We start from the raw sequence: 13115 nt of genomic DNA, 5'->3' as shown, positions 1-13115 counted from the left end.
GCCTTTTCAGGTGCAATTCCCTGAGCGCATTCTTGGCTCACGCTTGGGAAGAAGAGCCCAGTCTTGAGGCACTGTGCTGAGGAGATCCCCTTTTATTACAGAGTTGCTGCAAGGGAGGCCAGCTCTGACACAGTGCTTGGCAGATTTACAGAAAGCCTCTGGGTCAGACAGACTGGGTTTGTGCCTCTGGAGAAAAGTGGGAGGAATTCAAACACTTGTGCACAAACATGACTATCACTCCCAAAGCACAAGAGCTGCCTGAGATAAACTGGGAATTGCTTGTGAGGAGAGATGGACAGCTTATTGCTGATGAACTAGTACAAGTTGAATCAGTTTCTTCAGTGCATCCTTGAGCTCTTTGTTCCTCATGCTGTAGATGAGGGGGTTCACTGTTGGAGGCACCACTGCATACAGAACAGCCATCACCAGATCCACAGCTGGGGAGGAGATGGAGGGGGGCTTCAGGTAGGCAAACAGGCCAGTGCTGACAGACAGGGAGAGCACAGCCAGGTGAGGGATGCACATGGAAAAGGCTTTGTGCCGGCCCTGCTCGGAAGGGATCCTCAGCACAGCAGTGAAGATCTGCACGTAGGACAGCACAATGAAATGAAAACACCCAAAGACTAAACAGGCACTAACCACAATAACCTCAGCTTCCGAGAGGTAGGAGTCTGAGCAGCAGAGCTTGAGGATCTGCGGGATTTCACAGAAGAACTGGTCCACGACATTGGTTTGGCAGAGCGGTATCGAAAATGTATTCAAAGTGTGCAGCACAGCACAGAGAAAACCGCTGGCCCAGGCAGCTGCTGCCATTCTGACACAAGCTCTGCTGCTCATGAGGGTCCCGTAGTGCAGCGGTTTACATATGGCAACAAAGCGGTCATAGGCCATGACAGTGAGGAGAGAATATTCTGCTGAAAATAGGAAGACAACCAGGAAGACCTGGGTAGCACATCCTAAGTAGGAAATGGCCCTGGTGTCCCACAGGGAATTGGCCATGGATTTGGGGACAGTGGTGGAGATGGTGCCAAGGTCCAGAACAGAGAGGTTGAGGAGGAAGAAGTACATGGGGGTGTGGAGGTGGTTGTCGCAGTCTATGGCTGTGATGATGAGGCCATTGCCCAGGAGGGCAGCCAGGTAGATGCCCAGGAAGAGTGAGAAGTGCAAGAGCTGCAGCTCCTGTGTGTCTGCGAATTCCAGGAGGAGGAACACATTGAGGGAGTTGCTGTTGGACATTTGCTCCTTTGGGGTACAGGGGATCTGTCCAAGGAAGAAGAGACATTGACAAGTTAGGGCATATTCTCTGAGCAAAGCTTTCTCATAATCTCCCTCAAATACACACACATTACCTCTCCTCATCTCAGCAGCACCGTCATTGAGCTCCATGACTTGAGCTCCGATTTGTGCTGGCCAAGTTTGACATGAGGAGCAGGGGCCTCAGCCCGTGGACTCCAGAGGAGTCAGCCCTGATCTCCAGTATTGTGTACATGGGAACAGGAGTGACTATACTTTTATATTCCCAGTTCCAGTCAGATTTCATCCACTCATAATGTAGAAGGGCTTTTCAGCATATTCACTCCCAGTTGTAAATTATGTGAGTTCATTAGTAGTTTTAAGTCTTTTCTTTGTTTTCTTTAGCTGACCTTGTCACACCTGAGGAGGATTCCTGGAGGTAGAAATCCTCAGCATTGCTGCTGCACTCAGAGTGAGCAGCTGTGATTCTGGAGAGGCAAAAGGATTCACTCTGGCTTGAGTGCAGAAGGAGCAGAGCTGGCCTGTCCATCTGCCTTGTTCAGAGCTGCCCTGTGCTACCACCTTGAAGGTGGAGGACAGTTGCACTCATGTTACCCGAAAAAGAAATGACACCACGGAGAGCAGAGGAATCCATTTGCAAAGTGCCCATCTGCAGTCTTTCTGAGGGTATGTGAGGGAGGTCTCAGCCCTCTCCTTCTAGCCAGCAACACATCGGGCTCCTTCCAGCTGCCCACATCCAGCCTCCCAGCAGCATGTCCATGGCCTCAGTATCTAGGTGGCTCCCCCCTGGGGCAGCTAGATGACACGCAGCTGCAATGAGAGAGCTGTGTCCTTGTGGAGGGCAGCTTGCAGCCCAGCCAGACACCCCAGGGAAATGGCGGAATGTCCTAAGGATGAGGTGTCCTGTCGACAGAGTTGGCTCATTCCCAGCCACCCCCCCCCACTGCATTGCCCAGAGCCCCACAGGTTAGAGGGGCACTTGGGCACCTCACTGTCAAGGACACGTCTGCATGGCAAGACTGAAGGGTCAGTGTCTGAACTGCATCAGAAACCCCCCTGCCCAGAGAGTCCAAGGGGAAGGACAAGGGCAGCATGGGCAGGTGGGAAACATGGAGCAATACCATGATATTTGTGCCCAGGGAGGCAGGGCCAGGGAGGGACAAAGGGGCACTCAGGAGTGTCTCCTCTCCTGGATGCCTGGCTGCTGAGGAAATGACTCATGCGCTGGCCCCCCCAGCCTTGAGAGCAGAGGGCTGTGCTGGCTGGGAGAGGAGAGGAGGTGTTGGAGCTGACAGTTTCCTCTCACACTTTGAGCATGACTCTGCTGCCTGGAGCCATCCCTGCGGAGACCTGTTTCTCTGTCCCCCTGTCTCTCCCCTGGCAGTGCTCACAGACCCCATCCCACCTGCTGAGAGCCCAGCTCTGCCCTGCAGAAACCTCCCGGGGGCAGGACACTGCCCAGGGCACCTCCGTGTTTGCAGGTGCTAAGGAGCAGGGGACACAAACCTTGCTGAGGCTGGAAAGGTGATGCTGGTTCTGTCCTTAGGCTGAGGGGTGGATGGAGGCATTTGCTGAGTCCTTCCCAGAACTGCTCCTCTCTCAGTGTCACTCTTTTGGCGCCTCCGTCCCCTGTCTAGACCTGACAGATCCAATCCCATTTCACCCCACCCAGAGAGAATCAAACTGAAAGCACAGACTCATGACAGCTCCTTCCCTTTCATGTATCCTTTGCCTTGACCTTCCTTTTGGAAAGTGTCCTCCAGAAATGTCCTGGGAGTGAGGTAGAGCTGTGAGCAGCCCTGACCTATGCAGCATCCTCTCAAAGGGAGAATGAACCTGCCCTGACAGGGATCACCCCTCCCACCCAGAGCTTTTCCCCACAGTACTGTGGGGAGTTCCCCAGGGCAGGCTGAGTGCTAACACTTGCAGGCAGCAGAGTCATTGCCCCAGGCACACAGCATCCTGGGGCACAGGGACACTGCTCTGAATTACAGCCCTGCACAAACGTGTGCACACCCTGGCTTCACACCCCTGCAGCTCTCCCCAAGGAAAAAGGAGCAGGATGCCCTATCCCTGTGACAGTGCAGAGGCAAATTCCTGCTCTGAAGCAAATCCCTGCTCTGCAAAGGAAAAAACAGAAGAGACATCCTTAAAAAAAACAGATGCGGGATGGGATGGGATGGGATGGGATGGGATGGGATGGGATGGGATGGTTTAGAAGACCCCTCCAGGAACCTCAGTAGCATTGCCCTGCAGCCAGAGACTTACTGTGTCAAGGGCTGTGAAGATTTCTCCCACAATGAACTGCCAGGCATCCTCCCACTCCACACTGCCTTTCACTTCTCTCTGTCTTTTCTCATCTCATGTCAGCAGCAGCAGGCAGTGCCTGGATCCCTGCTGCTCTTTGCAGAGGAGCTGCTCCTGCACACAGCTGTCTCTGTGCAGTGCTGCCCAGTTGCCATGAGCTCCCTCCATCCCAGGAGCCTGGCCCTGCTCAGGAGCAGAGGCCCAGCTGAAGGTGTGATTTTCTCGGTCCCTTCTGTTCCCTCCCCCGGGGAATGTTCCTTTAAGTAGACTGAAATAATCAGCAATTGTCATTTTCTAAAGAGTGGAGAGAGACTGATTCCAGCATTGCAATTTATTTCATCAGAGGATGCCTACCTATGATAGGTGGAAATGTCCCACTCAGGAAGCCCCTATTCCCATCTCTTAACTAGGCAGGACACCTAGACGGGGACAAGAAGGGAGCTCATTGACACATGGTTCAGGTCTTGATTCAGATGACTCAGTTTGGGCTTCTCAGGCTGCTTTAGAAGGCGCTGGGCTGGCATAGGATTCAGATCCTTCCCGTGAGCTCCACAAAAAACACACAGGAGGTGGCATTCCCCTTGCCCAGGCAGAAGTGAGTACAGCATGGATGTCTGCATGCAAGATCTTGGTCTATTCTCCCATTATAATCACTGGAGGTGGAGGGTTGGAGTCAGTTGCCCACACACAAACACCTGGTGACATTGGAAGAGACAGAGGTGCTCCAAGGCATGTGCCAGTGTCTGCTTGCTCTGATGGAGCAAGTGTGACACCTACATCCTTCTAGAACATCAGCTGGGGACCAGAAGGAGAATCTCCTTGGCCATCTGAATTGACGCTGCCTACTACTGCAAGAGATCCACTCACTAGGAAGCTGAGACACATGCAGATCCCAACACTGCAAACAGTTGATGTCATCCAGTGCAGGCACTTGATTCAGTGACACAGAAATAGGTCTGTAGGGCCAGTTTGGATGCCTGGGGTGTCCAGCACAACCATTTCTCTCTAGGAGACACACCATGGGGTCTATAGGAAAACCATGTCCCTTTGGAGTGGTTGCTGGGCAAGTGCCCCAGGGCATCTCAGGTTTGCTAACCTGTGCCCAAACAACTGGATCCCACCACTGCCTTTAAGCCAAGTCCTTCCAATCTACAGCCAAGCGTGCTTCATAAATGAGAGAGGCACATCCCACCAAGGTCTCTGCTCCAGTCTCTGCATCCTTAAAACCTTCTAACTTTGCTCCCCCTGAACCTCTTCTCATCCCCAGATGATATGAACAGGGACTGTGCCACTGATGTCCACAGGGTTAAAATCACAGGCTGCCCAGGGCCAGGGACTTCTTCAGTGGTGCCTTGTCCTGCCTGGAGATCAGTTCACCTCTGTCACAGGCCCCAAGGTGCTGCAGACTCAGCTCAGGCAGCAAACTCCTCTCCTGCCATTTCTGCACAGCCCAACTCTGTTTCTCACTGGCCTTGGGCACTGCAGGCTTTGCTCTCTCAGTGGGAACCTCCTTTCACCATTACATTGCCACCTGCTATCTAGGCCAGCAAGTCTCTGCTCTGAAGTGGGGCCATTGCACACAGTGTCCTTGGCTCACAGTAACAGGTTGCACCATTGCAAATCTGTTCTCTGTGCCACAGCTGAGGCTCTGCAACCCAAATATACCCAAGTGCATGTATCCTGGGGCACAGAGAGGAGCAGATGGAGATGCACAAGCTGTCACAGGACTGAAACATGGTTGGAATAACTGAGATGCGGTGGGACCGCTAGCATGACTGGAGGGCTGTGGTGGCAGGGTACAAGCTCTGCAGGCAAGACCATTAGGGAAGATGAGCAGGGGGGATGGCCTTTGGGTGAAGGGACAGCTCAGATGGATGGAGCTCTTGCACGGGATGGACAAGGGTTTGGGTGAGAGTTTGTGAGTGAGCATCAGAGTAAAGGTGACGTTGTGATGGGAGTTACAGACCACCTGATGAGGGTGAGGAGGTGGATGCAGTCTCCTTTAAGCAACCTGAGGAAGTCAGTGGGTCACAGGGCCTGGTTCTTAAGGGGGGACTTTAATCTCCCTGACATTCATTGGAAGGGCATACAGCAGGGTGCAAGCAGTCCAGGAGATTTCTGGAGGGTGTCAGGGACAGCTTCTAAGCACAGCTCCCTGATGGACCAAGAAAGGTGACACTCGCTCACCTGGATGTGGTACTCACACACAAGGAAGCACTGATCAGGGATGTGATCATCTGTGGAAACCTTGGCTGCAGTGACTATGGAATAGTGGAGTCCCAGATCATGAGGGCAGTGAGGAAGGACAATAGTAGTGTACAGACTCCGGCCTTCAGAGGAGCAGTCTTCTGCCTCTTCAGGGGACTGGTGGGGATCCCATTGGAGGCAGCTATGAAGGGCAATGGAGCTTGGGAAAGCCAGCAGGTCTTTAAGGACAGSAGCCACCAAGCACAAGGATGGTCCATAGCAATACCCATTAGAACTAGGAGACATCTTGGGAGATTGGCTTGGTTAAACAGGATACTGTTGTCCACCAAAGTACGGATGGTGAAACCAAAGCTCCCCGAGGGTAGACACTTGCAGGGGACATCAAGGGCATGAAGAAGAGCTGCTACTACTCCGCCAACAGAGAAAGAATAAGCAAAGAACACCTGGCCTCACTGCTGAATGGGGAAGAGGCTCTAGTAATAGCAGATGCAGATAGGTCTGAGGAACTCAGTGCCTTCTTCGCTTGAGTCTTCACCAGCAAGGTCTCCTGAGCTGTTGTGCCTCAAGTCAGGGCTCCAGAAGAGAAAAACAGCCAGCAGGGCATAAGGGTTGAGTGAGAGATTGCTTGTAAGTACTCAGCCCATGCAAGTCTCTGGGATAGGATGGGCTGCATCCAAGGACACTGAGAGGGCTGGCCAACATCATAACAATGCCAGTCTCTATCAACTTTTGAAAGGTTGTGTAGATCAGGGGAGGTCCCAATGACCAGAAAAAGGAATAGGTTCTGCCCATCTTCCAAAAAGGCGGCAAGGAACACCCAGGGAACTGCAGGCCCTTCAGCCTCACTTTGGTGAAGAGTGTGTCATGGAGCAAATTCTCTTCGATCACATTTCTGGGCACATGAAGAATGTGCCTGGGAACAGTCAGCATGGATTTACCCAAGGTAAATCACTCCTGCACAACCTGATTGCTTTCTGTGATAAAAGACCTGTGATTGTGGAGGAGCAGAAAGTACTGGATGTCATTTACCATGATTTTAGCAAGGTGTTAGACACGGTCTCCATGAATATTCTTGAAAACAATAAGGCATTATGATAAGATGGGTAGACACACAGGTGGGTAAAAAGCTGGTTGGATGATGGAGCTCAGAGGGGTTTTTTTGAATGGGTCATGCTTTACCAGGAAGCCAGGGAAAGGTGGAGTATACAGGGGTCTATATTCGGACCTGTCCTGTCTAGCAGGTTCATCAGTGACCTGGAGGATGCAACTCTCATCACGTTTGTAGATGACACCTCATCAGGAGGAACAGTCATATGTTTGAGGGCTGCCATTCAGAGGGACCTCAGCAGGTAGGGGGAACGGGCTGTCAGGAACTTTGTTAAATTCAACAAGGACAAATGCAAGTCCTGCACCTGGGGCAGACCAACACCCTGCAGTGATACAGGCTGGGGAGTGCCCAGCTGGGCAGCAGCTCTGCAGAAAAAGGACTTGGCAGTCTTCGTGGGCAGTGAGCTGAACATCAGCCAGCAGCATGCCCTGGCAGCAAAGGAGGCCGAAGTGTCCTGGGCTGCATAGCCAGGAGATCGAAGGAGGTGATTATCCCCCTCTACTCAGCATCGTTAGAGCCCATCTAGATACTGTGTCCAACTGGGGTTCCCTGTAGAAGAATGCTGTTGATCACGTGGAGTGAGTCTAGGGGCAGGCCCCCAAGGTGGTCGGGGGCTGCAACACTTGCCCTATGAGTAGAGGCTGAGGGAATGGGTTTGTTCAGCACAGAGAAGGGAAGGTTTTGGGAGGGACCCATAGTAGCTTCCCAGCTGGAGGTTGCCACTGATAATGAACCAGGTTTTTACAGGAATTCATGGCAGGAGAATGAGAGGCAACGGCTATAAGCTGAAACAAGTGAAGGTAAAATTGTGTATAAGGGAGGAAAAACAATGAGGATAATGAATCATTTCAAGAAGGGTCCAGAGGGGTTATGGACTCTCTCTTCTTGGAGGCTTGCAGGACACAGCTGGACAAGGCCCTGAGGAACTTGGTGTGAATTCAGTGTTGATCCTGATGTGAGCAGGAGGCTGGACTAAAGTCCTTCCAAGATCCTTTCCAGCCTGAATGATTTGGTGATTTTGTCATCTCTGGTGATAGCCACTGCAATTCTTGCAGGAAGCAAATCCTTTTCTGCACGTGGGTTAGCACCTGACATGGCCTCCCCAGAGCCAGCCCCTACTCACGTTGTGAGGTTTCCTCTTGGGCCTGAAAGGTTTTCAGTTCAAGGTTTCATTATGAGTGACTGCTTGTCCTCAGTGAGCCCTCTCCACAGCCTACAACACCTGTACATTACCACACGATGACAAATGAGTGTGACAAATGCAGAAAGTCATGGTGTGAGGGTGATTGCTTTCTAACATCCATGAGGTCCTTTGCTGATCCAAGAATATCCAGAAGGACTGAAAGAGCCTTAAACCTCCTAGGCACACTTAGGTAATGTTGACTTTGTGACTCTGGGAGGTGAGGGAACTGTGTTTGTTCAGCCTGGAGAAGGGATGGCTTTGGGGACACCTAATAACAGCCTCCCCATGCCCACCAGGACATCATCAAGAAGATGGAGCCAGGCTCTTCACCGCTGTGCATGATGGGAGGATGAGGCCCTATGGGCATTAGCTGAAACAAGAGATGTCAGGCTGGGGATAAGGAAAAACATTTGACCCATCCAGACAAACACTGGGGCAGGTTGCCCTGAAAGGTTGTGCCATCTCCATCCTCAGAGGTTTTCAAGTCCTAAATGAGTAAAGCCCTGAGAAATCTGGACCTGATAGCTGACTGTGCTGTTGGAAGGAGGTTGGGCTCAGGATATCCTGAGGTCCTTTCTAGCCTGAAAGATTCTGCATTTCCTTCTACACTGCGTCTTCTCTTTTTCATCTTAGGGAAAATCTACAACTTCCCTGTGACCATGGAAGTATGTCAGACAGAAGTATACCAGATCAACTGCATGTTCCTTGTCCTGCTCAATCAGAGGAGTCTTCCAAGATGGGGTTGGGGGCCTGAAGTACTTGGCCTGTATGGAGAGGCTGAAGTACCTGGGCTTCTTCAGCCCGGTGAAATGGAGGCAAAGGGCGGTACACTAGTAGCCTCCAAGTGCTTGAAGAGATCATGGATCTTTTCTTGGTAGAGGGAAACAGCATGAGAAGGGGAAACCAGGCTAAAATGGGAACTCACAACTCAGCTCCAGGGCAATAAGGCAGCATACAAGAAGGGGGAGGGGGGATATGCAGCAAAGGAAGAATTCAAAATTATTGTCCATTAAAGTAGGGATGGTGTTAGGGAAGCCAAAGCTCTCAGAGGGTACACACTGGCAGGGGACATCAAAGGCATGAAGAAGAGCTGCTACTGCTTCAGGAATGGTAAAGAATAAAATGGAAGATGTTGGCTCCTTGCTGAAGGGGGCAGAGAATCTAGTAAGAGCAGATGTAGGGAGGTCTGAGGAGCTCTGGGCCTTCTTGGCTTCTGTCTTCACCAGCAAGGTCTCCCAGGCTGTTGTGCCTACAGTCAGGGCTCTAGGCAAGAAAAGCAACCAACAGTGCATGAGTGAGGGAATACATGCAAGAACTCAGTGGGATTGGAATGGCTGCATCCAAAGACACTGAGCTGGCTGCTGTCATAGCAAGGCAACACTCCATCGTCTTTGAAAGGTTGTGGAGATGGGGTGAGGTCCCATTAACTGCAGAAAGGCAAATGTCACATCCCCTCTGAAAAAAGGCCCGAAGGGCAACCTGCGGAACTATAGGACATTCAGCCTCAATTGTTTGAGGAGTAGGTCATGGAGTAAGCCCACTCATTTCTGGGCACATGAGGGAGAAGAAGGTGATAGGGAAGAGGCAGCATGGATTTACACAGGGTAAATTGTGCCTCACCTCCTGATTGCCTTCTAGGATTAAATAGCTCTATTTGTGTTTGGAGAGCAGAAAATGTCTTTCAACTTGATTTKAGCAAGGTGTTTGACACTGTCTCCCACAATAGTCTTGTGGAATACAATTTAGAAATTTACTGTCTAGATAGCTGGACAACCAGGTGGCTAAAGAACTTGTTGGATGATCATGCTCAGAGGGCAGTGGTGAATGCATAGTACTCTTCTTGAAGGCCAGGGAGAAGTGTAGCACCAGAGGGTCTCTCCAGGAACCTGTCCTGTTCAACGACTTTATAAATGACATGGAAGAGGCAATAGCCATCACACTTGTTGAGGACCCAGAACTGCAGAGGGGCCCAGCCATATGCTTGAGGGCTGCCATTGAGAGGGACCTAGACAGGCAGGAGGAATGGGCTGTCAGGAACCTCATGGAATTCAACAAGGACAAATGCCAGGTCTTGCACCTGTGATAAACCAACACCCCACAGTGTTACAGACTAGGGCCTGAGTGCCTGGGGATCCGCTCTGTGGAAAAGGACCTGAGGGTGCTGGGGCACAGGAGGCAAAACATGAGCCAGTAGCATTCCCTGGCAGCAAAGGCGGCCAGAAGCATCACGGGCTGTATGAGCAGGAGCACAAGCAGGAGGTCGAGGGAAATGGTGATCACCTTCTAGTCAGTATTCATTAGGCCACATCTAGAACTGCATCCAGGTTTGGCTTCCCAGAACAAGAAAGAGGTTGATAACTGGGAGGGAATTTGGCCAAAGGCCCTCACAGTAGTTGGGGAGCTTGAGAACTTGCTCTGTGAGGAAGTGTCAAGTCCTGTGCCTAGGCGGGAATAATCCCTTCCATGAGGAGAGGTTGAAGGACCTGGGCTTCTTTATCCTGCTGAAGTGGAGGCAAAGGGCAGTATAGTCGGAGCCTGTGACTGCTTGAAGGGTGGTTTCAGAGATGATGGAGTTTTTCTTAGTATGGGGAAACAGCATGACAAGGAGAATAAAATGGAAGATGTTGGCTCCTTGCCGCATCTTGAGAGGTTCACACTGGACTTCAGGTCAAAAGAATGTCACTCATAGGGTAGTGCTATGGTGCAACAGGTCACCCAGAGGGACTCCATGATCAGCCCCTGCATTTGTGTTTCAAGGAAAAGCAAGTGAGGACAGGAAGACATCAGGACAGGTGGGGAGATCACGGGGTGAGAGCAAGGTGGGGAAGCAGCTTGGGTGTGTACAGGCTGCAGGGAAACAGGCACAGGCGTGGGAAAGCATAGGCCAGCCTGTGGTGGAGATGGCTGAGGGCACTGCCAAGGCTGAAAGCTCTCAATACAGCTAGGTTTTTGTCCTTTTGGCTACGGCTGGTGTCTCTGCCACCGAGGCCCATGAGAAGACGCTGTTTCCATAAAGAACTGTGGCCTTGCTGCCTCCTTGTCCCTTGAGAGCCCAGGAGGTAACGTATCACTGCCCTGCACTTGGCATTGCGCATCCCCACCCACGAACTGCCCCCAGAAAGAACCTTGATCAATGTGTGTTGGAAAGCATCACCCTACCCAGGGGCTGCCTGTCAGTGCCTGGTCACTGTGCTTGATAACACACATCAAGGTTGACTTGGCATCACAGCCACCCTCACATTGCCTTTGCCTACCTGCAATCAGGGCCTCCAACTTCTGGCTCTAAGCAGCCCCTGGGGAGCCTTTGTCAGTAATGGCCCTCAGTGGGACCTGTTAACGTTCCAAGAAACTTGGGATTTGCTGCTCAATCTAACTCCTTGAGAAGTTGCTTCACCCTCTTCTCATTATCTGAAGTTCATGGGCTCAGCACTAAATACACCGAGGAGTCATTAAAATGCAAAAATCCCTAAGGAGCCATGTCTCTTTCCATAATTTTCTTCAGTTTGTCAATTCTTGTGTCGCTAATTGGAAAGTTTGCAGCAGTGTATTGAAATTAGGCAGATTTCAATGAGCRCCTGAAAAAGAAAGATGTCTGCTTCTTAAGCTTTCTTTGTTCTTCAGTTTTCAGAATAAGCGATACCCACATTCTCCAACTGATATTGATCCAGAGCGTCTCCTAATGAAGTCTGGACATGTAGGAAAAGCAGCGTTTTTGATAGGAGACATGTATGGAGAACCTTCCTCCCCAGCTCCCCAGCCCTGCCATTTCCCTCATCAGCCACTGGGGACTTCACATCACTCCTGTTAAAAATCTAACCTTTTGCCACTCAAGGTTGTAGCTGAACGGTACAGCTCATGTGCACCAATTCCCACCTGCTTTCCTTGGAGAACTAGCTGCAAACGGACAAAGAAGGGTTGTCTTAATTGCAAACAAACAAAAATAAAATTTGGAACAGTTTAATAAAAGATAAAAGACACTCCTCAGTTGTATGTCAAGTCCACGCTGCCTCCAGTGAGGTCCGCTGCCCACAAGACATAACCTTCCTTGAAATGTTTTCGACAGATAGATAGGAAAGGATAGACACAACAAAGGAGCTGGCTAAAGAGACAAGGAGACTGCTGRAAGACRAGGCAAGCTTCAGACTCGCAGAAGCTCAGAGCAGCAACTGGAGAGTTGAGAGGTATCTGAATGGATAATAGCAAGGGGAGGAGGAAAACTGGAAACTGCATATGCCCAGATCGTCTGATGCAAAGATGACTTTAGAAATGATCAATTTAATCAGATGATGTGGAAATATGTGAGAGAGCACTGAGATTACATCCAAAGCCTAATAGACAGAGCAGTGGAAACACAAGGTCAAGGGCAGATCAAGATTTCTTCTCCCCAGATTCATACCCTTCCTGAAGATTTCCGCTATTTCATCATAGGAAAACATTGACATTAAAATGAGCTGAGGAAAGTGTGCTCATATTTTTGAAATGTTGAAAACAGTTCTTCCCCTTTCCAGGCAGAGCTCGGGGTCCAACCACAAGCACCCAGTGGCAGTGGGAGAGGCCCTGGTGTCTCTGAGGGACCTGCCTGGGCCTGGCAGCTCTCACAGGGGACCTGCGGGAGACAGGAGCCCCTTGGAACTGCGGAGGGAGGCTGGGCAGAGGGGACCAGGGCACCTGCAATGGCACCAGCCATCCATGACCCTGTGAATGTATCCAACCCCAGCTCTGAAAATCACTTTCCCTTTCAAAAAACCAAAGAATCTCCCCAAAAGAGCAGTGTATCAAAAAAGAACCAAACAACAAAGGGCAATAAGAACACAAAGAAGTTGCAAAAGATGAAAAGTGTAAGGAAACATGTATATTTTTTGCTTTAGATAATATATTTAATTTCTTTCTTGTTTCTTTTTTATTGGCAGTTTCTAAAGATTTCTTTTATAATAGGGCCTACACTATTAAAAAATGATATTTTTGTGTCTCGCACAAGTCCACTGCCCTCAAACCACTCCCTGCACTGGATCTTCTTTGACACTCCTTAATCTTTGCACACAGTGAGTCGCACCA

General features: G+C 50.6%; 1 protein-coding gene across 1 annotated transcript; it reads right to left on the bottom strand.

The window, feature by feature from the left end:
* Positions 1 to 201: 201 nt before the first annotated feature.
* On the bottom strand, positions 202 to 1236 carry LOC112962743 (olfactory receptor 14C36-like). Its single transcript, XM_026059182.1, has one exon. It carries the CDS (start codon positions 1234 to 1236, stop codon positions 301 to 303), a length of 936 nt encoding a protein of 311 aa, XP_025914967.1. The 3' UTR covers positions 202 to 300.
* Between the last annotated feature and the right edge of the window lie 11879 nt (positions 1237 to 13115).

Source organism: Apteryx rowi, unplaced genomic scaffold (genome assembly GCF_003343035.1).
Source record: "Apteryx rowi isolate R43461 unplaced genomic scaffold, aptRow1 scaffold_1532, whole genome shotgun sequence".
Taxonomy (NCBI): Eukaryota; Metazoa; Chordata; class Aves; order Apterygiformes; family Apterygidae; genus Apteryx; species Apteryx rowi.
The sequence above is the reverse complement of the archived record's forward strand: the minus strand, read 5'-3'. Positions and strand labels throughout refer to the sequence as shown.